The 24,484-nt window shown below is 52.5% G+C and overlaps 2 protein-coding genes across 3 annotated transcripts; one reads left to right on the top strand and one right to left on the bottom strand.

Annotated features, from left to right (window-relative positions):
• Positions 1-841: 841 nt before the first annotated feature.
• VMO1 (vitelline membrane outer layer 1 homolog) lies at positions 842-4,917 on the bottom strand. Its single transcript, XM_083472424.1, has 3 exons — positions 3,926-4,917; positions 2,213-2,334; positions 842-1,554 (listed from the first exon to the last, which is right to left on the bottom strand). Exons 1-3 carry the CDS (start codon positions 4,106-4,108, stop codon positions 1,251-1,253), a joined length of 609 nt encoding a protein of 202 aa, XP_083328550.1. The 5' UTR covers positions 4,109-4,917; the 3' UTR covers positions 842-1,250.
• Positions 4,918-9,782: 4,865 nt separating this feature from the next.
• On the top strand, positions 9,783-21,736 carry LOC310692034 (transmembrane protein 176B-like). 2 transcript variants are annotated; one of them, XM_083472419.1, is made up of 7 exons: positions 9,783-11,173; positions 12,681-12,961; positions 16,363-16,470; positions 17,256-17,309; positions 17,661-17,870; positions 18,023-18,133; positions 21,440-21,736. In XM_083472419.1, the coding sequence occupies exons 2-7, from the start codon at positions 12,722-12,724 to the stop codon at positions 21,524-21,526; spliced, it is 810 nt and encodes a 269-aa protein (XP_083328545.1). In that variant the 5' UTR covers positions 9,783-11,173; positions 12,681-12,721; the 3' UTR covers positions 21,527-21,736. The 2 variants fall into 2 exon arrangements, with proteins under 2 accessions (XP_083328545.1, XP_083328546.1); XM_083472420.1 differs by lacking the exon at positions 16,363-16,470 and having other exon boundaries at positions 11,010-11,173.
• The last annotated feature ends 2,748 nt before the right edge of the window (positions 21,737-24,484 follow it).

Below are 24,484 nucleotides of genomic sequence, written 5' to 3'. Positions count from 1 at the left end.
CCCCCTGCACCCCCCACGCTACGCCACTGGGCGGGGGACCCTGGAGAGAGGGATTGGGATCTGCTGCGCTGGGGGGGGGCTGCAAGGGGAGAAGATTCTCCTACACTTTGGGGCTGCAGCGCCCGTTAAACTGCGGAACTCCCTCCCACAGGAAAGAGCGGTGGCTTCGAAAGAGGGCTAGACAGACCTACGGAGAAGGCAAGGGCTCTGGGCGGCTCAGCAGACTCTGCTGGTGTCCTTGTGGAGCCTCCAGGTGCAGAGGCAGTCCATTTAGAGTCCCAGGTCCATCGGGGTATCTGGCTCCCTTGAGGACTCGGTGGTCTCGCTTTGCCCTCATCCGGCGGGGCTCGTCTTGCGTCCTTATGAGATCCTCAGCAAGTGGCCTTTGGGGATAGAGTGCCTCTGAGAAGGGAGGTTCCATTCAGCCACAAGGGCCGGAGCATCGCTTGGCATCTCCAAATTCTGCGGTCATAAGAGGGGGAGGAAGAGGAGCAGTGGTCAGGGTGGACTGGAGGTGGTGGCAAAGGATGGACAGCGCCTTCAAAAGGCACTCCTTGTAGGCTCAGAGGCACTCTGCTCATATACCTGGTGAACAGCCAGCGGGGAGGGGGCAGGAGATGAGTGAGCCATGTGGAGTAGTGGGTAGGGTCAGACCATGACCTGGGAGACCAGGGTACAAATCCCACCCCCCTGGGCTCCCTTGAGGGGCTGGTGGCTGCCTCTCGCTGCCTATCCTACCTCGCAGGAATGGAATGAGGAAGAGTGAACCATTTGCGCCCCCTTGAGCTCCTTGGGGAGAAGAAGGTGGACTGTCAAAGCAAACAAGCAAGCACTTTGCACGTACTCAGAGGCAATCTTTATTGCTAATGCATTCTGGGAGAAAGCCTGGGTTCAGAAGGAGGGGGCGTGTCAGTTGCTGCTGGAGACCTGGCGGGACAGGTGCGGGAGAGGGAAGTATCATAGACTTGTAGAGTTGGAAGGGACCCCCGGGGCCATCTAGTCCAGCCCCCTCCAATGCCGGAATCTCGACTAAAGCATCCAGGACAGAGGACCACCTCGAGGTCACCCATTCCAACTCCCTGCAAATCAGGAACCACAGATAAAAAAACAAGGCACCCCCGGCCGGGCCCTCGAGCCCGACCCCCTGCCCCCCAGAAAGCCCCCTTGAAGACTCCCCCGGGGTCTTTTGCCCCAGGCCCCTCCGGGATGTGTGGGGCGGCGGGGCGGGGGGCAGGTTTTGTGGCCCCTGCTCAGCGGCCGCAGCAGAGGAAGCGCACGTCGTTGAGGGCGGTGTCGTCCCGGAGGGCTCCGCGCACCGGGTCCTGCTTGGTCTGGATGCCGCACAGGCCCTTCCGGCAGGGCGGGCTCCACTCGCCGTACTCCCCCCAGCTCAGGCCGCGCCCCTCCAGGTGGGCGCCCCCGGAGCAGGCGAAGCGCGCGTTGGTGGCGCCCATGTCGTCGCGGATCCCGCGCCGGGTCTGCTCCACCCGCAGCGAGAACCTCGTCAGGTAAGTGCCCTCGGGGCACCAGCTGGGCGGCGACCACTGGCCCCACCTGGGGAGAGAGAGAGAGAGTCAGGCCAGGCAGGGCGGCGCAGTGGGTGGAGCGCCGGACCAGGACCGGGCGGAGACCAGGCTTCGAATCCCCTCTCGCCGCGTGAATGCCTCGCAGGGGTGTTAGATCCTAGAATTGCGGCCTTGGGAGGGCCCTCGAGGGCCATCTAGTCCAGCCCCCGCAAGGCACGCCGTGAGGTCACAAATGGTTGTGCTCTCTGGGGCGGGTGGGAGATGCAGGTCAGAGTTGGGAGGGACCCCCAGGGGTCATCCAGCCCAACCCTCGGCAACGCAGGAATCTCGGCTGAAGCCTCTCCGGCCGGTGGCCATCCAAGGAAGGAGAGTCCGCCCCTTTCATGTCGCAGGGATTAAATGAGGACTAGGACCTTGGCGAGGCCAGAGTTCGAATCCCCCCTCGGTCACGAAGCTCACCAAGGGCCGCCACCACACCCCTGCGAGGCAGGCCAGGATGAGAGAAGGCAGCGACTGCCCCCCGGTCGCCCAGGAAGAGCTTCAAGACCGAGTGCGGGGATTCGAACCCAGATCCTAGCCCAGCAAAGCGCCCTGAGGACCGGGGCAGCTGCGCAATCCTCTGGGTCGAGCTTGGGGGCGGGGGTGTGGGGCGCAGGGGCCAGGCAGAAGGAGAGGGAGCCACTCACGGGCCGCTCTGGGACTCCACGGTGTGCGCCTCGTGCTTGTCGCCCCGGCCGCCCCGAGTGCAGAAGAGCCGGATCCCGTTCAGCGCCGTGTCGTCCTCCATCGGGCCCCGGTAGGCTTCCACCTGGGGCGGGGGGAGGAAGAAGGGTGGTCGGCCAAAGGAGATGGAGGACCCCCCCACACACACACACACAATGGGGGGCAAGGTTTCGGCGTGCGGGGCTTTTCAAGTTAGAGAAAAGGCGAAGGAGCGACGGGCACCCGCCTCTGTCCGGAGAGAGACAAGGGAGCGCACCTCGGACCTCGCCAGGGCGCAAGTCTAGGCCGTGTGCCTGGAGGTCCGGGGCTTCCCAGACGACCAGACCCCCCTCCCAGCCTCGCTGAAGGAAAGCAGAGCAAGACGTTTGGCACCGGCTTGGCTGCAGGAGCTGCCGGAAGGAGGCGGACGAGGCGCCATCCACGCATCTCCGGGACTCCACTCTGGAATTACGCAGGCAGCGCAACGTGCTGTAACAAACGTGGTGCTTAGGGAAGTTATTAACATCTGATGTTTTCTCGTGCTTCTGATATTCTCCTGGGAGCCGCCCAGAGTGCCTGGGGAAACCCAGACAGGTGGGCGGGGTATAAGTAATAAATTATTATTATATTATTATGAATGTATAAAATCATTATGACCTGGAGAAAACATCTAGAGAAAAGTCACCCCCTCTCTCAGGACACAGGGGAACTGGAGGGCATCCAGGGAAACACGAATGTTGGGAGATTCAGGGCAGGTGAAAGGAAGGGCGTCGCAGTTAAACTGTGGAACTCCCTGCCACAGGAGACAGTGAGGGCCACCAACCTAGAGGGGACAAATTCACAGAGGAAGAGGGGGATATCGATGGCAACTAGCCATGACGACAGTCATTCTCTGCCTCTCTGAACACCAGATGCTGGAAGCCACTCTTTGATATGCAGGACAATCTTACTCCACTAATCTCCAAAGAAGAAGCAGCAGCTGCAAGCTGAAGGAGGGGAGGGAGTCTTGTGTGCGAATCCTGCTTGCTGGCTTCCCACTGGGAGAGTCATCGCTCCCTCTCCAAGGAGCATCATCACAAAACATCTTGGAAATGGAGGGGGGTTCTTCCCCCCTTATCAAGCTGTATAAAAGTGTTAATAAATGGAGGGGGGAAATGAATTCATTCCATTTTTGCTGTTTGGTCACCAGGGGAGCACGGGAGGCTGTCAAGAAGAAAGGCACTTTGCACATGTTCAGGAGCACTGCCCAAATTCCACTCCTCCATAGGGGTGGATCTACTATGAAACTAACAAAGCTCCATCTTCAGGGCCCCAATCCCAGAGGAGCCCCAGAAGTGACCTCATTTCACATTGCTGAAAAGAAATGGGTCTAGTAGACCCAATTGGAGCTGCGTGACTCAAATTGATTACTGTTTGTTCATATATTTCAACAATCTCCAAGTCTGAGAGTCAGTAGCCCAGATGCTGTGAAGGCTGTAAACAGCCCCCTTCAAGATGATGGCGGGGGGACCCAGACCTCGTTGCTGGTTGTGAAGGGGCCCTCATGGCAGTTCAGGCTTCAGGGGCCCCCAATGTAGGTCCCCCCCTGCTCCTTCATGCACCTCTGGGCTCAGCTGGGATGGCCCCCTGTTTGGGAGAGCCAGACCAGGCACAAAGGAGGGGTGGGGCTTTTACTTTGGGTGGGGAGGGGGTATTACCTTGAGGCTGAACCCCGTGGCGTAGGTCTCCTCCGGGCACATCTCCTGCCAGGCCCAGGCGCCCCAGAGGCCTCCGTTGGACACCCCAATTTCAGGCTTGAATTCCAGGACCTCTTTGGCCTCCGTCGCCACGGCTGCGGCCAGCAAGACGGCCACCAGGCCTGTGTGCCCCACTGGCCACATCGCAAAGCTCAGGAGGTGCCTGTGGGTGGATGTGCCCCTTGGGATTTTATCCCCTGGGATGTGGCGGTGGGGTGGGCCTCCTCCTTGCCCAGGGATTGGCTCCCTCCGGGGGGTGGAGGGCGCAGGCCGGGTGGCGACAGCTTGTTCCGAGGCACCCACGGGTGCTGCCGCAGCAGGAGGACCGGTCCATCCAGTTCGGATTATCTCAGGACAAAAGGGGAAACCAGAACTCTGCCCGGAAGGAAGCCACCTGAGAAAGGGCAATCTGCGGCCTCCTTTCTGAGCCCCTCTCTCCTCCTCCGTTTTTACTGTTGGCCTTTGATTCCGGTTTCGTCCTCTGAGAGGCTCAAAGTGGCCACCAAATTCCTTCCATTTTATCCTCGCAACAACAACCCTGTGAGGGAGGGGAAGGAAGTGCAACTAACTGGCTGAGCTGGGATGTGGCGGCGGCAAAGAAATGCGGATTTCGTGCCAGTGATCGTGAGGGAAGGCGTTGGAAACAAAACTGTCCATATCGTAATGCCATTATACAAATCTGTGGCACAACCACGCTTTGAATACTGTGTGACATTCTGGTCGCCTCATCTGGAAAAGGATATTGCAGAGCTGGAGAAGGTTCAGAAAAGAGCCAGTGCAATGATCCAGGGAATGGGGGGGGGGTCACCCAGGAGGAAAGTCATGCAGCATTTAGGACTTTTTAGTTTAGAGGAAGAATGGTGAGAGGATGATAGAATACTGTAAGATTGCGCTTGGCATGGAGAAAGTGGATGGAGAGAAGTTTTCCTCCCTTTCTCCTGACACTAGAACTCAGGAGCGAAGCTGAATGCTGGAAGATTCAGGGCAGATAAACTAAAGTCATAGAATCATAGAATCCTAGAGTTGGAAGAGACCCCAAGGGCCATCGAGTCCAACCCCCTGCCAAGCAGGAAACACCATCAGAGCACTCCTGACATATGGTTGTCAAGCCTCTGCTTAAAGACCTCCAAAGAAGAAGACTCCACCACACTCCTTGGCAGCAAATTCCACTGTCGAACAGCTCTTACTGTCCTCCTTCATGCGGCAGAGTTAATCTGTGGAACTCCCTCCCACAGGAGGCAATCATGGCCACCAACTTGGATGGCTTCAGAAGAGGGCCAGCCCATTTCATGGAGGAGGAGAGGGCCTTTGGTGGCTGCTGGCCAGGACGGCTCTGCTCTGCCTCCCCAGTCAGAAGCTGCAGGGCTTCACAAGCAGCCACTGGAGGGGAGAGCGTTGCTCTTGTTCTCGGATCCTTCTTGCAGGCTTCGCATAAGGGGCCTCTGGTTGGCCACCGTGAGAACACGATGCTGGACTGATCCTGCAGAGCTCTTCTCATGTCCTGGCCAGGCCTCATCCAGCAAGCTGTTCTGATGTTCTTACGCTCTCACGTTCTCCTGTCCTCTCCCCTTTATAAAGACCTGAGGAATGAGCTCATCACCCCACTCTTACTTACCATCCCAGGCCGCCCATTTGAGGCCACATTGGTCTTTCTTTTATTAGATCAAAATGATCAGACAACAGAAAAGGTTGCTGGGTGTATCAAGGGTTCAGTGAGATTAAGAGCCACTATCTGAACGTTAATCTTGGTCATTTGACTGCCCTTTTCACCCATTGCTGTCTTTTTATTTGCATATATTGCATGTTTTATGTTGCCAGGGCCATAGGCTAATGCAAATGAAGTTTTGTCTATCTTACGCTCTTCCCACTTTTCATCCAATCCTTGCAACAACAGCCCTGCAAGGGAGGGGAAGTTAATAGATCGCAACTGGCTGAGCGGAGATTTGTCCCAGCATGGTAGGCTACCCAGCCTGGCTCTTAGCTGAGCTGGATTGGGACCATGCCACGAAAGAAGGGCCCTGAAATTGAACTCTTCACCCTGAGAGCTTTGTCTCACCTCCCAAACCAATGTATTCAGTTACCCAGCATGGAGGTGAAGGGGGGAGACTTCGAAGGGCAGGATCCCTTGGCGAGAGAGGCACAGCCATGCCCCTTCCAGTGTTATGCAACCGTCTAAGATTACCCAGTAATCTTATAATTGCACAGAAATAATCGCCAGGGACGCGCTGCAACGTTCAGCACAGATCTCGGCTAGATCTGCTGTTTTCTGTGCACGTAAAACAGGCAAACGATCCAAACGGAAACCCACAGCCCTCTCCTCCGCCAGGAACATGCACAACCCCCTTTAAAGGCCCCACAGGTGGGCAACCATTGCTGCTTCCTGTGGGAGGGAGTTCCACAGCTTAACTATGACCCGCCTCCTTTTATCTGTCCTGAATCTTCCAACATTCAGCTTCATTCTGTTGTAAGGAAAAGCAGCTCCTTTCCCCCTTATCCAAGAGCCCGTACAGAGTCCTTATGTAGGTTCTCTATCGGTAGGAGAAAATAACAGAGGCCAAGCAGAGAATATTGAGAAGCAAAGCAGCTAGTAAGCCTGATCTTTATTAAACTGTTGCCACAGGGCCCTCACAGCCACACGCAGGAGGGACCCCGAACAATGGTGTGCAAGCTCTTATATAGACTTTGGAGATTGCCTCCCCTGTAGCTCAAGACCACCCCCCAAAACATCATCCATACATCACAGAAAGAGGTGGTCCCCAGCAGAAATTTGAGCGTGTTGCTGCTCTCCTGTCTGCCAGGATACCTGACCATGCCTTATCAATTGCCTTTTCTGGGTAGCCTGGCCATCTCAGCTGCTGAAATCCCCCAGCCCTTTACTTCCTCTGGGCTCCCTGAGTCAACAGCCTGCACATTTCCCCTTATCAAGGGATAATCCTTAGGCTGCCTGGCGGCATTTTTCAGCTCACTTCCTCCCTCTTATCCCAGCCCGGTGGGGAAGGCCCTTGCTGGGCTCTTTCAGCCTTCATTCCGGATGAGGTATAATGCAGGATCTGAGCACAGGAGGAACTCTCCACTCCTTGGTTTCCGGCAACTGGGATTCAGAAGCATTTCCTGCCTCCGACTGGGGAGGGCAGAACAGAGCCATCCTGGCTAGTAGCCATTGATACCCTCCTCCTCCTCCACGAATTTGTCCAATCCTTCTTAAAAAGCCAGGCAGGTCCTGTGGGAGGGAGTTCCACAGTTTAACTATGAAGCACTTTCTTTCATCTGTCCTGAATCTTCTAACCTTCAGCTTCATGGGCTGTTCATAAGTTCTGGTGTTATGAGAGAGGGAGGAAAACTTTTCGCTAACTAATTTCTCATATCTATCTATCTATCTATCATCTCTATCATCTATCTATCTATCTATCTATCTATCTATCTATCTATCTATCTATCATCTATCTATCATCTATCTATCTCTATCATCTATCTCTATCTCTATCATCTATCTATCTATCTATCTATCTATCTATCTATCTGTCATCTCTATCATCTATCTATCATCTATCTATCTATCTATCTATCTATCTATCTATCTATCTATCATCTCTAGAGCTAGCTATCATCTATCTGTTTTACAATTTACAATACTCGTTTAAACATCCTTAAAATATATTTAAAAAACAAACAAACACACACACACACACACACACATATATATATGGGACGCGGGTGGCGCTGTGGTCTAAACCACAGAGCCTAGGGCTTGCCGATCAGAAGAGAAGGTTGGCGGTTCGAATCCCTGCGACGGGATGAGTTCCCGTTGTTCGGTACCTGCTCCTGCCATCGTAGCAGTTCGAAACCAGGTCAAAGTGCAAGTAGATAAATAGGTACCATTGTGGCAGGAAGGTAAACGGCGTTTCTGTGCGCTGCTCTGGTTTTGCCAGAAGCAGCTTCTTAATCTTGCTGGCCGCATGACCTGGAAGCTGTCTGCGGACAAACGCTGGCTCCCTTGGCCAATAAAGTGAGATTATGACCGCAACCCCAGAGTCAACCGCGACTGGACTTAACAGTTAGGGGTCCCTTTACCTTTACCTTTAAAATATTAAAGTCTTCCCTTCCTCTCTTTCCATGGTTCATTTTGCATATTGTAAATGCCTGCATATTTTAGGTAAACTAAACCATTCTGTGTTCTATTATTACATCCATCAAAACTTCTTTACACTGATGAATTTATCTTAATGCTGCCAACATTTTCAAGTGCACGCAATTCCCCCCGTATATTCAATAAACATTTTCCAATTTTCTCTAAACGTATGTTCTTCTTGTTCTCTAATTCTATATGTCAAGTCTGCAAGCTGCGCATATTTGCTAACCACTTGTGTCCTGCCAGGCATCATTTTACAAACTTCCATCGTGGCGCCTCTCACTCGCTTTTCCCAAACCCTTCAGCTGTTCCTGACAGGAGTCGCTCCACCTCCTGGGTCATTTTGGTGGCAGGGATAAGAGGGAGGAAGAGAGCTGGAAAATGCCGCCAGGCAGCCTAAGGGAACCTTCCCCAGCTATACAAGTGTCCTTTTTAGGTGAGGTGACCAGAGATGTCCACAGCATCCCAAGTACAGTCACACCACAGATTTGTATCACAGCAGTTTGATTTTCCCAATGACCCTTTAGAATGGGAGGTGCCTTTCTCGCCCCTCCCCCAAACACTGGGTCAGCAGCTGCTTCCGTTCAGACACCAGGAGTCTGTATGCGAAACTTGCAGGGTTTTAAGGCAGCCTTTTTGCTTGTCTCATGTTCCCCCTCATTGTTTTCTCATAAGGTGAAGTCGTCTGCCTAACAGCCTGTTCCCGTCTCTTCCAGGGCTGGAGTTTGTTGTTTTGCCCAGAATTTGGCAGACACAATTCTTGCTGCACCGCCCAGCGTCTTTGCACCGCCTGCTCCCGGAGTCTGGGCCTGCTGGGTCCCGGGTCTTTTGTGAATCCTGCTTTGTGACTCCCCCGGCACCTATCCTGACCACAAAGAGGACGGCAACTGGGGATGGATGGAAACCCGAGACCCTGGACTTTAAAACACACACCTCCCAATGGCCTCCCTTTAGGCTGCCAGACAAAAGACTTCTGCCCACAAGAAGTCATATTCATGGAGGAGAAAGCTATGAGCCCTGCTCTGCGCAGCTGGAGGCAGCAAATGCTCCTGAATCCCAGTTCCTGGAAGCTGCAGGAAGGGAGAGTTGTTCTTGTGCTCAGGTGCAGCTTGCTGGTTTCCCATAAGGGGCATCTGGTTGGCCACTGCCAGGCCAGGAGGCGGGACTAGGTGGGCCACTGGCCTGGCCCATCAGGGTCTTCTTATGGAACCTCCTTGGGGCAGACCACTCTACCTCTGCTCCTGTGGAATGCCCCACCATAAGACAGAGAGATAACTACAGTGGTACCTCGGGTTAAGTACTTACTTCGTTCCGGAGGTCCTTTCTCAAGCTGAAACTGATCTTAACCTGAAGCCCCACTTTAGCTAATGGGGCCTCCCACTGTTGCCACCCCACTGCTGCACGATTTCTGTTCTCATCCTGAAGCAAAGTTCTTAACCTGAGGTACTATTTCTGGGTTAGCAGAGTCTGTAACCTGAAGCGCATGTAACCTGAAGCGCATGTAACCCGAGGTACCACTGTACCTGACTTTAGGAAGACATCTGAAGGCAGCCCAGTGGCGTAGCGTGGGTTGTCAGCACCCGGGGCAAGGCAAGTAATTTGCACCCCCTAACCCTAACCCCCAGAAGTTGCACCCGGTGCGGCCGGGCCCCCCTACACCCCCCACGCTACGTCACTGAGGCAGCCCTGTACAGGGGAGCTTTTAATGGTTGATGTTTCATTGTGTCTTTGATATTTCGTTGGGAGGCGCCCAGAAGGGCTGGGGAAACCTGGTCAGATGGGCAGCTTATAAAGAATAAAACCGTCATCATTGTTAGAGTTGTTTGGCCCCTGTGGGAACAGGATGCTGGCCTGATCCAGCAGGTTCTCCTGATGTCCTTAGTTGTGGAGCCACAGCACTCAGGCTTGTTTCCCACGCAGCTTTTGCCTGCTTCTGCCTGCTTCCCCTTTTATTCCCAATAAAACTCCTTAATTTGACTGCTGAAGTGTGTTTGGTTGCCAGTCTCTGGGTTTTAGGGCCCATGCATGACATTTGGGCTACTGGGAGTTTAGGATCAGAGGTGTAAGTGACCAGTACACCTTTCTGAGGTATTGGGGTGGGGGAGAGAGAGGGGGGGGTTCAGGTGGAGCTGAGCAGCGCTGGGGCTCAGGAGCTTTCAAAACGAAACATCCCCCGTCCCCTCAATGCCTCCTTGATCCCAGGGAAGCTCCCTGCTGGCCGATCGGATCCCCCTGGCGGGAACTTTCCGGGGGCTCTTTCTGGACAGCTGCTTTGCTCACAGGTAGAAAACCTCTGGACTTGGAGGCTCAGCTCTGCTCTCTGGGATTCTGCTAGTGGACAGACCTCTTCTCCGCCACATTTTCCAAACTCTATCTGCTGCTAGGGAGCCCAAGGGTGGCAAGCTTTCTGAGCAAGGAGACGAACTGGGAACGCAGTAAGTCAGAGGAATGACTCCTTGATCCTGTGGAGGAAGCCCACCTGGTGCTCTGTGGACACTGCAGATACGGTGACTGGGGACAGTGGGAGCAGCAGCCCAACGAGGTCTTGAGGGACCGTTTAGGAGCCATAAGAAGCTAAGCAGAGCTCTGCAGCAGCTGGATCAGGCCAAGTGGTCCAGCATCTTCTCCTTCTGGTGCCCCAATGGGAGAGAGCCCACAAGCCGGACCCGGGTGCAGGAGCACCGCTTTCCCCACCAGCAGCTGGTCTCCAGAGGCCTGACTCTTGCTGTTACAAATGCCCTTCTCCATTTCAATGTCCAGAGTAGTGGCTTGTTGACACCCTCCCAGGGCCCCAAGGAGGGGTCTGGCAGGCCTTGTTCTCTTGGGTTCAGCAGGAGGACAAACGCTTTCCTCGCACGCTCAGCTCCAGCGCTTTCAAGGCTGGAAATTCCCTCTGAGGCAATTGTTACAGGAAGAGGCTTATTTACTGGTTTTGCTGGCTGCTTCCTCCCACAGCATCTGCGCAGAAGAGGAGCACCTCGGAGCAGCGCAGCCTCAGCCGCTGGCATCGCCAACACCCAGGAGTCTCTCTGGGCCACCGCCTGCAGCCAGCCCAGCGTGTGTCCGCATTTCTGCTGAGGGTGAGTGTCCCCTGGGGTTTGGTTCTCTGAGAATCCCACCAGAATGACGGTGGATCCAAACAGGAAATGTGGCTCATCGTACCTCAGGCATCACAACGGTGCCCACAGAATGCCATGGAGCCATAGCCCTGGCTAAGGGCTAGGTGGGTCTTGGGGTTCCTTGCAAGTCCACAATTCTTGGCTCCCACAATATTATCCTCTTGACCCTGCCTATAGGGCAGAGTCACACCATACATATTGGGCTGATAAGAAGCGGTGGCTTCTTCAGGGCATTTTTTTTAAAGCTGAGGTTTTAGCTTGTGTTTGCCATTGTGAGCACTGAGCCAGCAAGCAAATCCCTTGTGTGTGATGGAGAGCAAGGCAGTTTAGGCAGTGCCAGCCTGATGTATCTTGCAGGGAATCATTCGGCTGAATTCTCATAAGCTCACTTCCCAGAGCCAGTGGGCTGCAGTGGTTAAAGCTTTGGCATAGGACCCGGGTGAGACTTTGGTTCGAATTCTCTCTCAGCCGTGAAGCTCACTGGGTGTAATCTTAGGCCAGTTATTGCCCATCAGCCTCACATACCTCACCACGAGTTTCAAATGTTTGTGGAAACAGTCTTAAAATAGTGTTATGCGTTTGGGACAGAAGTAGGCTGTTTGTGAGCTCCTTCTACCCTTTGGATCCAGCAAGTGTTGAAATATAAGGCCCCTCCCTCCACTCACAAGGTAGTAAGAAGGATCGATCAGGGTTGAAGGTGGAAGTGATGTGACCTAGAGGTCAAGCAGCAAGCAACAATTGAGAGAAATGTTGGATTTCTGTTGGAATCCACAGCTGTGGCTTTGGAGGAAAAGACCTTTTTTAAAAGGGGGGGGTGCTATGAGCCCCTCCATCATAGGCTCAGGTTGTTTGTTGTTGACATCTGTCTGTCTCAAGAGACAACAGAGTGCACCTCTGGGGGCGAAATACAACCAGTGCATTAGCAGCCCTGAAGGGACCTCCCCGGGGCACAAGCCTGGGCAGCGTGTCTGGAGCTCCTGGGCTGCCCAGATGTCAAGACCCCCCTCTCAGCCTCACCGATGGGCTCCAAAGGAAAGCAGAGCAAGACGTTTGGCACCAGCTTGGCTGCAGGAGTTGCCAGAAGGAGGCATTTGGGGCACTATCCAACCATCTTGGGGACTCCATCGGGATTTGTGGAGGATTTGCTCCTTAGCCCTGTCTTCTCCCAGAGATATCCCTCAAGGCAGCAGAGGTTTAAGATCAGTTTTCCTTCTCCCAGATGGCACACCTAACCAGGTGGTTAAGCCCCATCTGCCCCTTCAGGCTGTATATATGTGTAAGTAAACCATATATCATAAAGACACCACAGTCTCCGCTGCGCCTCATTTCCAAAGGAAACATGAACCCTGGCTAAGCACCAGAACCCATGGAGTCTCACAGCACACGGAGATTGGAGTGGCGTGCAGCCAGAGTTACCAATAAATGTTGCAATATACAAAGTAACACATTGCTCTGCGTGTCCCTCCAGGTGCATCTTGCTGTCACCTGTACTGACTGGAAGAGGCCAAGATGTCGACTGGCTTGCTCACGCTGAACGAGCAAAAGGTCCCTGCGGAGATCTCAGACAAGAATGTCATCAACATCACCATCAACCAGGAGTCTTCTCTCTCTTACCTGTTCAAGGCTGTGGGGCAGTGCTGGGCAAGGCAGCAAGAGCCCACACAGAAGACCCAGCAGTCTCCAGCCTCTGCCCCCACAACAGCCCGCCATTTCTCGCTCCATTGCAGTGGGGAGCAGAAAGTTTTGGGGGTAAGTGTGTGTGTGTGTGTGTGTGTGTGTGTGTGTGTGTGTGTCTGTGTCTGTGTGTGTGTCTGTGTGTGTACTAACTGGCTACACAATCTGATGGACACTCACTAGGGAGCAGGGCCATTAAATGAAGGGGCTCACTTCCAAGGAAGCATGTGCAGGATTGGGCCACATGCCCTGAAGGCCAATCCCACAAGAACAGAATTCAGAACAAGCAATTGTGTTTGCAGAATGTAAAGGTTGGAGAAAGTTTAAAGGGTTTGCCTTAAGCTGAGTTCCCTGAAGGAGCGCCAATAGACACAGGCTTTAAGTGAGGAATTAGGCTTTTAAGGGACGCAGGTGGCACTGTGGGTTAAACCACAGAGCCTAGGACTTGCCGATCAGAAGGTCGGCGGTTCGAATCCCCACGACGGGGTGAGCTCCCCATTGCTTGGTCCCTGCTCCTGCCAACCTAGCAGTTCGAAAGCACGTCAAAGTGCAAGTAGATAAATAGGTACCACTCTAGTGGGAAGGTAAACGGCATTTCCGTGTGCTGCTCTGGTTCGCCAGAAGCAGCTTAGTCATGCTGGCCACATGACCTGGAAGCTGTACGCCAGCTCCCTCGGCCAATAAAGTGAGATGAGCAACGCAACCCCAGAGTCGGTCACAACTGGACCTAATGGTCAGGGGTCCCTTTACCTTTACCTATGTAGGATCAGCTTCCCAGAATATCAGAGAGGCTACCTTTGATGATGCCTGTCCAACTACACAGTCAATGAAGACCTGACCAGACAACTGCAGCAATGCCTTCCCATCGCGGCTGCACAGTTACAACATGTTGTCATTCTTAAACCACTCAGAGACCCTTTGTTTCTTCTGACTGGCCCACCCCAACCTCCTCACTGTAATAACATCTACAAAGACACAGCCACCTTCGAGTGTCTTTCCTCATTGTCTTCTGAGCAATTGCTCCTCATATTAGTCATCTCCCAATGTTTGCTTTCAGTTCTCTCTGTCCATACTTTTGTTCCCTTCTTGACCTGAGACTTAGTGCAATCACGATGCTTGGCTGATTGCCCAGTGCTTCGCTCTCCATCTCCACATCTACTCGCTTTTCATTGCTCTAAGAACTGTAAGAGAGCAAGGCTTGCACACACTTCTGCCTCTTCTATCAGGAAAGTGTATACACAGATTTCAGACTGCAAAGCTCTAACTGTGCAAAATGGATTCAGAGATGGAATAAAATGGGGAGATTCTCCTACATAAGTGGGTTTGCAGGAGGAGGTGGGAGTGAAAAAAAACCTACCAATGACATCTTGAGCACTGCAGTTTCCCCCCTTTTCCTTCATCCCAGGTGTGCTGAGATAGGGGTGGAGCCATGGGGGTGTGTGTGTGGTGGATTTCTTCCATCAACACAACATTGTAATAAAAAAAAAATTCCTTCCAGTAGCACCTTAAAGACCAACTAAGTTAGTTCTTGGTATGAGCTTTCGTGTGCAAGCACACATCTTTAAGGTGCTACTGGAAGGAATTTTTTTGTTTTGACTATGGCAGACCAACACGGCTACCTATCTGTAACAACAACATTGTAATGTTTGAGACAGCTTTACTTTGTTGAACAGCAGTAGTTGGTCGCTGAGGAACTCCCAAAAGTGGAGTCCCCAGGCCTATAAATTGTACAGGCTCACAAAGAGCAAGAGGTGACACGACAGAAGTCTTTTCTTTCAGAACATGCAGAATATAGTTCAACTTTTTTGAGTCCACACCTCCCTTGACCAAGTACATTCTTTCTGTGGCACCCCTATGGGGCTCAGGGGTTGTGTCCCCCCTTGCCTGCAGCCTCTCACCATTTTTGAACACCCTGCCTTTTGAACATTCCTCAGCCTCCTCTCAGGTCTTCTTGGGACTCCTTCTGGCAGCCTCTGCTGCAGCAAACAGCTGTGCAAACTTTTGGGAGGCAGAGACATCAGAGGAAGGGAAGGAGGCCAGAGGCCAGTGTTGCCCGCGGCACTCCGGACCATCCTTCAAGGCACCCCAGGGTGCCATGGCACACTGATTGAAAACCACTGAGTTAAACTATGGAACTAACACACACACACGGAAAACCAAACTAAAGCCTGGCAAACGCTCCTGGGGGGCATGGCAGACCCCCAGTACCTCCCAGCGTCTCCCAGTGGGCACGTCTCTGGAATGGCATGTCCCTTCACTCCCGAGTGCCCCTCTGCAACACTTCTCATACGAAAAGTGCACACCAGTCTTCTGGCATCACGCAGCAAGAAGATAGAGACATCCGTAGCTTTAAACTACGTTTTATTCACCATATATACAGAGAATCCATAATCACGTCTGCCCTCCAAACTCTGGCAGAAAACAGAAAGCATACAGCAAAAGCGAAAGTATAGTCTAATAACACTCTCAGACTGAAGAGATAGAACAGTCTTTCGTTCCCACACTCTTCTCAGACATCTCATGTGATTTATACTAACCACACTAGCCACTCTGGGCGGCTTCCAACAAGGATTAAAAATACACCAAAATGTCAGACATTAAAAACTTCCCTAAACAGGGCTGCCTTCAAATGTCTTCTAAATGTCAGATAGTTGTTTATCTCTTTGATATCTGGTGGGAGGGCGTTCCACAGGGCGGGTGCCACCACCGAGAAGGCCCTCTGCCTGGTTCTCTGTAACTTGGCTTCTCGCAGGGAGGGAACCACCAGAAGGCCCTCGGAGCTGGACCTCAGTGTCCGTATAGAATGATGGAGGTGGAGACGCTTCTTCAGGTCTACTGGGCCGAGGCTGTTTAGGGCTTTCAAGGTCAACACCAACACTTTGAATTGTGTTCAGAAACGTACTGGGAGCCAATGCAGATCTCTCTGGACCGGTGTTATGCGGTCCCGGCGGCCACTCACAGTCCCCAGTCTAGCTGCCGTGTTCTGGATTAATTGCAGTTTCCGGGTCACCTTCAAAGGTAGCCCCACATAGAGCGCATGGCAGTAGTCCAAGTCGACAGAGCCACTTACTGTGTCTTGTATGTGTCACTGAGAGATGACATGATGGCCATCTCCGGATATCTCACGGGTTGTCACATGCAAGATGGAACAAGGTTGTTTTCTGCTGCTCGGGGGGCCGGGGGGGGGGAAGGACTCAACCCAACGGCTTCAGTTTGCAAAAAAAAGAGATCCTGACTAAACATCAGAAAGTCCTTCCTGACAGTAAGAGCTGGAGGATGTGAGCTCTCTTTCATTGGAGGTTTCTAAGCAGAGGTTAGGTGGCTATTTGTCATGGATGCTTGAGATTCCAGCATTGCAGGGGTGGGCTAGATGACCCCTGGGAGTCCCTTCCAACTCTGCCATGCCGCAGTTCTATGAAACATGCATCTTGCTTCCTTTGTGAGAAAACCTTAACCTTGGTGGATTTGCCTTTCAGGGGGCCCAGATCCTGCTGGGAATTGTGGTCATCAGTCTTGGGCTGGTGAATGACTATGGACATTTATTCTACATTCGGTCAGGAGCACCTTACTGGATGGGAGGTCTGGTGAGTCCTGGGCAGCTGCCATGCTTGGAAGTGAATTTCAGTTTATGAAGCACTTCATACATGTTCAGGGGTACTTTGCACACTTTAGGGATTCATCAGGTCAGGATTCTTCTTCCTGTACTGCAGCTGGCTCCCTGAGGATTGTGGCTGATGAGAACCAACGCCTTGCCATGAGCAAGCAGGGCACAAGTCAGCTATATAGGCACCAAACAGGCAGGTCCCTGCCCCAAGGAGATTACAGTCTAAAACATCCAATAGTGAAAACAGCGTAAGGCGAGGGGGGGGGTGAGAAAGAGAAATCGACAGGAAGGAGGGAGGGAGAAATGACCGATCTGAGCACATGCAGTTATGCCTCCCCTGACGACAGAAGGTCACCATCTACTGGGAAGCTCAGAAGAGCAGGGGCCATTATGATATGGCAGGTGGTGGGTGGGCAGGAGCAGAAATAAGCCTGGATTCTTGACCACTGGGCATGCTGGCTGCTGGGAGTTAGGAGTCCAGTGGCACCTGCAGCAGCCCCAGACACCTCCCAGTCCTCCACAGGTGGCTGTCCTTCAAGGATCCTTGAGCTGAGATTCCAGCATTGCAGGGGGTGGAGCTAGATGACCCTTGAGGTCCCTTCCAGCTCTACAGTTCTGTGACTCAGTGCCCTGGCCACTGAAGCAGCTGAGGAAGATCCACTCAGAAGTGGGGCAGGCCACTTCTGGTGGTTCCAGGAGCAGCAGGAGTTGGGCATCTCCCTACCCTCTGCCCCTTCATTCACTCTGACCTTTTCTCCTTCACAGGTTATGCTCTCTGGCGCCTTGTCCATCATGGGCGAGAGACGTGCTGGCTTCTGGGTAAGTGTGGCAGGTTCCAGGAAAAACCTGCGTTGCCTGCTTTTGATCTCAAAGATCCCTGGGTCAGGCATTCTTTAGCTGCGTGATTCCTGCATTTCAGGGGGTTGGACTAGATGACCCTTGGAACCCCTTCCAACTCTACAGTTCTGTGATTATACGAGGTTTCAGCTTACGTGTAAGGGAAAAAGGGAAGTGACTGGTAGACCTATGCTGAGAAATGGAGGCTCAGCCTCTCCCCCACCTCCAGTCCCCCAAAAGCTGAACGCCTGAGCAGCTTTGCCCCCTGCCCCAGCCCTACCCAAGGTTGTCGGCTGGACTCCAGGCAGCTCACCTGACATTTTCTGGAACCAGGTCCATGTGGCCACCATCTTCCATTTGGCCAGTGTTGTGGCCGGAATTGTGGCTCTGACGAAAGGCATCGCCTGGATTCCAAACCTTGACCAGACCTTCTCCTGGAGAAAGGGTGTGTGCCAGACCAGATGGGGACCTTCTACAACCAGGCCCAGCCCAGGCTATGACTGGAGACAGAGAGACTGCGAGCGAGTCTTATGGGATCTCATGGTGAGCAGAGTCCCATTGTGGATCAGGCGCTTGCCCTGTTACAAGATTGGGGGGCCAGAGCAGCAGCCTTCCCTAAACTTGCTGCGCCCTCCCACAGTTTGGAACAACGGCCTGAATGTGGTATTTTCCTCTGTTTCTCCTTTCCTCCCCAGGGCGTCGCCTTTGCTGTGAGGGTCTTGCTGCTCATTTTCTCCGTTGCTGCCCTGGCGATTGCTCTCTTCTGCCTTGCATACAGCCTCCGCATTCTCTGCTGCACCCGGAAGGTAGCTGGAAGGGACTGGGGGGCTGGAGGGTGTCCCCCACCCCAAGGGAGTCCATTCCACTGTTGAACAGCTCTTATTGTTGTGGGAATGTTCAAGGATGCAGGAGAGGATATGTTGTCTGATTATAGCCTTTCCAACTATCTCATAAAAAGACAGTCCCTTTGTCCTCCAGCCAAGAGAGCATATTTGGCAAAGCAGATGTTGCTTCTTCGATGCATGTAGTCTAAGACAGTGTTTCCCAACCTTTTTTGGGCAAAGGCACACTTGTTTGATGAAAAAAATCTCGCGGCACACCACCATTACAGCCCCGTGACGTCAGCGCGCAGCGTCACGCCGGAAGGGACGCACGAAAGTGAAAGTTTTCACTTTTTTTCCCTCCCCCTTGCCGGGGAACCTCCAAGCTTTGGGGGTGGGGGGGGGAGGAGGCAGCAAAGCAAGGGACTGAGGGACCCTAACCCTAACCCTCACCGATCACCCGGGAAAGCATGCGAACGAGGAGCCCCCGTGTCCTGCTCCCGGCAGCGGACGGCACAAAGCGAGGAGGCCTGGACAAGGCAGCACGCTCCCCGCTCTCGCTGCATCGGGGCTTTTCTCCTCCAGGCCGCTTTCGAAGTCCCCTTCTCCGCTCCCAAGAGCCGGAGCCGCTGCTTCCAGGCCCTGTCCGAGCCCCGACTTGTGGCCTCACTTCGAGGAGCGCCTGTTGCTGGGGACGGGGCTGCATCCCCCTCAGCCGCCGCCTCGCTTCCTTCCAGGAGACCCGACGGCTCCCCCTCTCCCGCTCGCCCTCCTGCGCCCGCAGCAGACCGAGACCTCCCCGCCCCCACCTGGCTCGGCCCTACCTGGGCGCCTCCAAGCCCGGCCGGCTCCGCGTCGCGCTCCACGCCGGGCAGCTGCAGCGGGGGCGCGCGGCGGCCCGGCTGAGCGCGCCCCGGAGCCGCCGCGCCGTCGCTCCGGACTGACTCCGGAGTCGCGAGGCGGCGCGTCGCCCAGGGAAGGGGCGGCTTCCCACAAGTCCTCCGGGAAGCAAACGCCCTCGCCCGCCTCCCTCCAGGCAACATCTCGCGGCACACCAGGCAACATCTCACGGCACACTAGTGTGCCGCGGAACACCGGTTGGGAAACACTGGTCTAAGAGAGAGAGATGGCTGCCCTGCCCTGTGCTTTTGTTGTTACCTGCACAGGTGAGGCCACGCCCACATGCAGAGGAAGTCTGTCCCAGCCCAGAAGGAAACAGGAAGTTTACCTGCTGGCTGGACAAACATTCCTCCCTATGTGTAAGCATGTTCACTCTAGGAATGTTGTACTTGACTGCTCTTGTGTTTCACATCCCACAACTGTCACAAAGTTCTTCCTGATGTTTAGCTGGAATCTCCTTTCTTGTTACAGTGGTGCCTCGCAAGACGAAATTAATTCGTTCCACAAGTTTTTTCGTCTTGCAAGATTTTCGTCTTGCAAAGCACGGTTTTCCATAGGAATGCATTGAAAATCAATCAATGCGTTCCTAGGGAGACCGTCCGAAGACAGAGGGGAAGCGCCGCACGCCTTCCCCTCTGTCCCCGGACCTGTTTTAAAGCAAGGGAAGGGGCAGCGGGGAGAATCGCTTCTCCCCGTTGCCGCCCCTTGGTTCAAAAGGGGTCCGGGGACAGAGGGGAAGGCACGTGCGTGCCTTCCCCTCTGCCCCCGGAGATTGCGGGGCTGGCAACGGGGAGAAGCGATCTTCTCCCCGCCACCCCTTGCTTCAAAAGAGGTCCGGGGTGCGGGGGCAAGCTTCGTTTTGCGAAGCAAGCCCATAGGGAAATTCGTCTTGCGAAGCAACTCGAAAACGAAAAAACCTTTCGTCTTGCGAGTTTTTCGTCTCGTGAGGCGTTCGTCTTGCGGGGCACCACTGTACTTGAATCCACTGATTGAGGTCCAAACCTCTGGGAGCAGCCGAAAACTATCTTGCTCCATCTTCCACAGAAGAGCCCTTCAGATATCTGAAGAAGACTCTCATGTCTCCTCCTTCGAGCAAACGAAGTCCCAAACCCCGAGTTCTGAATCCATCTCTCTCCCTACTCCATAACAAGGGCAAAAATGGGTGCTAGCAAAGACCAGATTTGATGCAGGAAAGGGGGCGGAATAGGAATAGAGACTGGGAGATGCCAATAGCATAGCTACCTTTTAAAAAGAAGCAGAACAGTTTGCACTCTCAGAAACCTAAATGAAATAGTCTGCAAAAAGCACCTCACACTTCCTTCCAGAATTTAGCATCACCTGTGATGTTCAGTAGAGCTAGGGAATAACCTTGCCTATTGTTGTTTTATAACCTTGGGTAATTGGGGGGAGTGAGAAGAGAGCTGAAATGGGCAAAGCAGCGGCAGGCCAAGTGCAGTCTCGGATTGCTTTGAGAAAGCCCTGGAGAGGAGGAAAGGGGGGGGGCTGTGGGGAGCTGGGAGCGTTCATTCTCAGCAACTGATTCTTGGGGCAAGACCTGCTGGGCATTTTCAGATTAGTTGCGCTTCCGAAGGCACGCTGGGGAGACCACACATTACAAGGAATGCAAAAATAACTTTTGCTAGGTTTTAATAACAAAAAGAAAAACTCCTTTTACAATATATCCATAAGCACGACCCATCCACCAGGGTCCCGAGAGAGCCAGGTGCTGCTCTTTATATACTATACCCAACAGCTTAATTACCACAACTTAACAGCACCTGCTATACTGATTCACAGCTGTAAAACTAGGTCAGGTTACTTGCTCTGGCCCTTAAAAAAATTCACATCTTGTGGAACAATAACGAAGAGTGAGCTCCAACCTTGAATGCTTGGTTGAAAGAGCCGTCGCATGAGAGATGGGGCAGGCTTGTTTTCTGCCCAACGGATTCAAATGGCAAAGAAGGAGATTCTGATGAAGCATCGGGAAGAACTTTCTGACGGGAAGAGCTGCTCAACACTTGAATGGATTCCCTCAGACTAGATGACCCCTGGTGGTCCCTTCTGGGATTCCCTTCTGGCCTGGGCCTGGGCCCACCTGCAGAGGGGGCAGAGCTTTGATGCCTGGGATGTGACTCATGGGCAAAGACGCCTCTGGGGGTTTGGGCTCCTGGCACCTTCAAACGCCCCAGGAAAGCGAAAGGAGAAGGGGGGACAGACCTGTTAGGGAGGGGGCAGCCTTCCTGCTAGTGGTGCCTCACCTGTTGCTGTGGAATGGAGGAGGGAGGTGGATTTGGAGAGTTGGGAGTTTCATTCTCTCAGCCACGGGACTTTTCTCTCCTTTCCCCAAACTGCCCCCTCACACTTCTTTCTCCTCTCCCCCTTGCGTTGCAGGCAAGCAGTGCAGACTCTGGTGCGGTCGGGGACCTGGATGTGGCCCCTCTTGATCAGGATGAGGCCATTATTGAGAACATAGCCTGAGTGGGGTGGTGCTGGCCCTTCAGGGCCAAGGAGCTGTGCTGCAGCCTTCAAGGGGAATGTCACACTATGCTTGCCTTCTGCTTCACCCGACTTAGCCCAGCGGATTGTGACCCAGTGCTTGCTAAGACCTTTCTCCTGGGGAGTGTGTGGGGGGGGTGTGTGTTAAAAGCTCCTCCTGCATCTCAACCTATTAAAGCAGCGAAGTTGTAATTCTGTTTGAGGGTGGTTGGTTTTCTCCATCGACTTCCTGTTGGAATGTTCAGGGAGGCAGGAGAGGAAATCTTGTTTATTAATATGCTTCCTAACTTCCGATAGCAAGTTCTATAACTTTTACATTCCCCTTTTAAATGCATAGCGGATAGCTGGTTGCAGGCTCGTGTCAGCCTCTCACTATTAGGTTCCTGGTAAGTTCCCTTATATTCCTCTTAAAAGAACAAACACACCCCAATCTTGTGTAAAGTATATAAAAGTAGTTTACTCACTCATTCAGTTCACAGTTGGATCCCTGAAGGCAGACTTAGTTACATAGGATATACCTGTAGATCTATCCCATATGGAGACAGTTCCCGTGTCCTCTGTTGGCTAAAAGCCAACAGAGCATTTCTAGCTAAAAGCTGCTCCAACGACGGAGGAAGTCAAAAGGGGGGGGGCTTCATGCCCTGTCCCTTTTGTTACCTGGACAGGTAAGGTCACACACACCTCTAGTCACATGCAAAAGGAAATAAGCCCCAGCCAGGAGGAAACAGGAAGTTTTCTAGTGGCTGAACCAAACATTCTCTTGCATGCCCAGTCTAGGAAAACAGGGAATGTTGTACTTGACTGCTATTTATGTAGCACATCCCACACTTCCTGGGGACATGGAAAACCTGGGTCCTCGTGGTCATGGTGAGGAAGAGGCTTGGCCACCTTTCCCAATTGCTAACAGGATAAGGAAGCGCAATTTCAGTGCAGTGGGGAGGGGAGAGGCTGCCCCCCACAGCACCCTCCCTACATGCCACAGTCTCCAACACAGCCAGGAAAGGCACAGACCATGTGGCCTCATAAACAACAGAGTAAAAAAAAGCGTTGAAATCCTCAAGCAAGGCATGGTCTCCTATACTGAGTGTCACCTGATGAAATAAAAGGACTTATAGGCCAGCCAAATCAAGGGAAAGCACCTGGCCCAGATGCGATAGGTTCCAAAGAACTCAAATTAAACCCTCTCTGGCTAATCAGCAAAGGGTTGGATAAGACGGGATCCATGCCAGACACATGGGCAACAAGGGCAACCATAGTCCCAATATATAATAATAATAATAATAATAATAATAATAATAATAATTTATTTCTTCCTCAGCCACTCTGGGCAGCTTCCAGCAAAATATTAAAATACAGTGTTCTGTTAAACATTAAAAGCTTCCCTAAACAGGGCTGCCTTCAGATATCTTCTAAAAGTCTGGTAGTTGTTCTTCTCTTTGACATTTGGTAGGCGGGCATTGCTTTTAAAAAAAAATAAAAATTATTAACCGGCCAATCAAATCAAATTAAATCACATCACATAAGTTCTGAATTACAAAGCCGAATTTTAAATTTTGTTGGGGGGACCCATATTTCAAGATCCGAAGGGGGATTCTGATCATCTTCTTGCTACTGCATTAATGTCCAAATCAGACCAAATCAGTCCAAACAGAGTTCATAATTCTATCCAGTCTTATCTGCCTGTTTCCACATCACATCTTGTTCATATATTTTCTCTTTTTTCTTTATGATCTTTTCTGATAGTCTCCTTAAGCTGATAAACACCAATATTAATCCTGTGTGAATTTTTCCGTTCTTCCAATCCTCAAATTGAGATGGTTTTCATATATCATCACCTTCATAGATAACATCGCTCTTTCCATCATTATCTCGCAAAACTGTCGCTCTTAAGTCCCTCTGAGGAGTTTCACCCACAATATAAAAGCAGCTCTATTTCTCCTCCCAGACTCAAGACCTCCGACAGAACTTCCCAATATGGTGATGGCAATTTTAACTGCGTCATTCCAGAGCTCTTATACATTCCACGCTCTTCTTAAAACATGCTTTGGTTCGAAAGTTTATCTCCACACAGTCCTAAATCCACAGCTTAAGTCCTTAAAACAACGTTTCTGACTCGTGAGGGGAGGGGATTCTTGTTTAATCACATAAGGAAAGAAAGGAAGGTTTTTTCCCCCTCCCCCATCAGTCATTTGCCATACCGTATCTTGGCGTATCTTCTCATGATTTATTCTTGTATTCTTTTATCAGAGATCTCTTCTGTTAGCAGTCTTTTACTCCCCCTTCTTCCTTGAAATATGTGCAATTAGCTTCATCCAAATTGTTTCTTTTGAAGTTCTTGCAGCTAGTGGCGCGGATCAGGGACGGCGTCCAGGAGTGCCGGAATCCCACAGGAGGGCTTTGTGCCTAGTGCCCCCAACCCCACAAATTCGGGGGTGGTGTAGGGCACAGCAGGCAAGGGCAGTCCCCCCCCACCATCCGGGGGGGTAAGGAGGCTAATTACCCCCATCATAGCCTCCAAATTACCTCGTGTGGGTCGGAGAGATGTTATTGTCAGCCATCTTCCGATGCGCCCCCTAGTGGCCCCCCCTGGTAGGCGGGCATTCCACAGGGCGGGTGCCACTACCGAGAAGGCCCTCTGCCTGGTTCCCTGTAACTTGGCTTCTCGCAATGAGGGAACCACCAGAAGGCCCTCGGCGCTGGACCTCAGTGTCCGGGCAGAACGATGGGGGTGGAGACGCTCCTTCAGGTATACAGGGCCGAGGCTGTTTAGGGCTTTAAAGGTCAGCACCAACACTTTGAATTGTGCTAGGAAACATACTGGGAGCCAATGTAGATCTTTCAAAACCGGTGTTATGTGGTCCATAGCTGTCAACTTTTCCCTTTTCTTGCAAGGAATCCTATTTGGAATAAGGGAATTTCCCTTTAAAAAGGGAAAACATT

The sequence above is a fragment of the Podarcis liolepis genome (genome assembly GCF_965112155.1).
Source record: "Podarcis liolepis genome assembly, chromosome: 13".
Classification (NCBI taxonomy): domain Eukaryota; kingdom Metazoa; phylum Chordata; class Lepidosauria; order Squamata; family Lacertidae; genus Podarcis; species Podarcis liolepis.
The sequence above is the reverse complement of the archived record's forward strand: the minus strand, read 5'-3'. Positions and strand labels throughout refer to the sequence as shown.

What these genes read in the sequence shown, in the direction of transcription:
- VMO1 (XM_083472424.1), bottom strand. Translation starts at nt 4,108, where the DNA reads ATGTGGCCAGTGGGGCACACAGGCCTGGTGGCCGTCTTGCTGGCCGCA. An exon ending in CCACGGGGTTCAGCCTCAAG is followed by an intron (nt 2,335 to 3,925) that starts GTAATACCCCCT and finishes CCCCCGCCCCAG; the next exon opens with GTGGAAGCCTACCGGGGCCC. An exon ending in GTGGAGTCCCAGAGCGGCCC is followed by an intron (nt 1,555 to 2,212) that starts GTGAGTGGCTCC and finishes CTCTCTCCCCAG; the next exon opens with GTGGGGCCAGTGGTCGCCGC.
- LOC310692034 (XM_083472419.1), top strand. Translation starts at nt 12,722, where the DNA reads ATGTCGACTGGCTTGCTCACGCTGAACGAGCAAAAGGTCCCTGCGGAG. An exon ending in AGAGACGTGCTGGCTTCTGG is followed by an intron (nt 17,310 to 17,660) that starts GTAAGTGTGGCA and finishes TTCTGGAACCAG; the next exon opens with GTCCATGTGGCCACCATCTT. An exon ending in TTCTCTGCTGCACCCGGAAG is followed by an intron (nt 18,134 to 21,439) that starts GTAGCTGGAAGG and finishes CTTGCGTTGCAG; the next exon opens with GCAAGCAGTGCAGACTCTGG.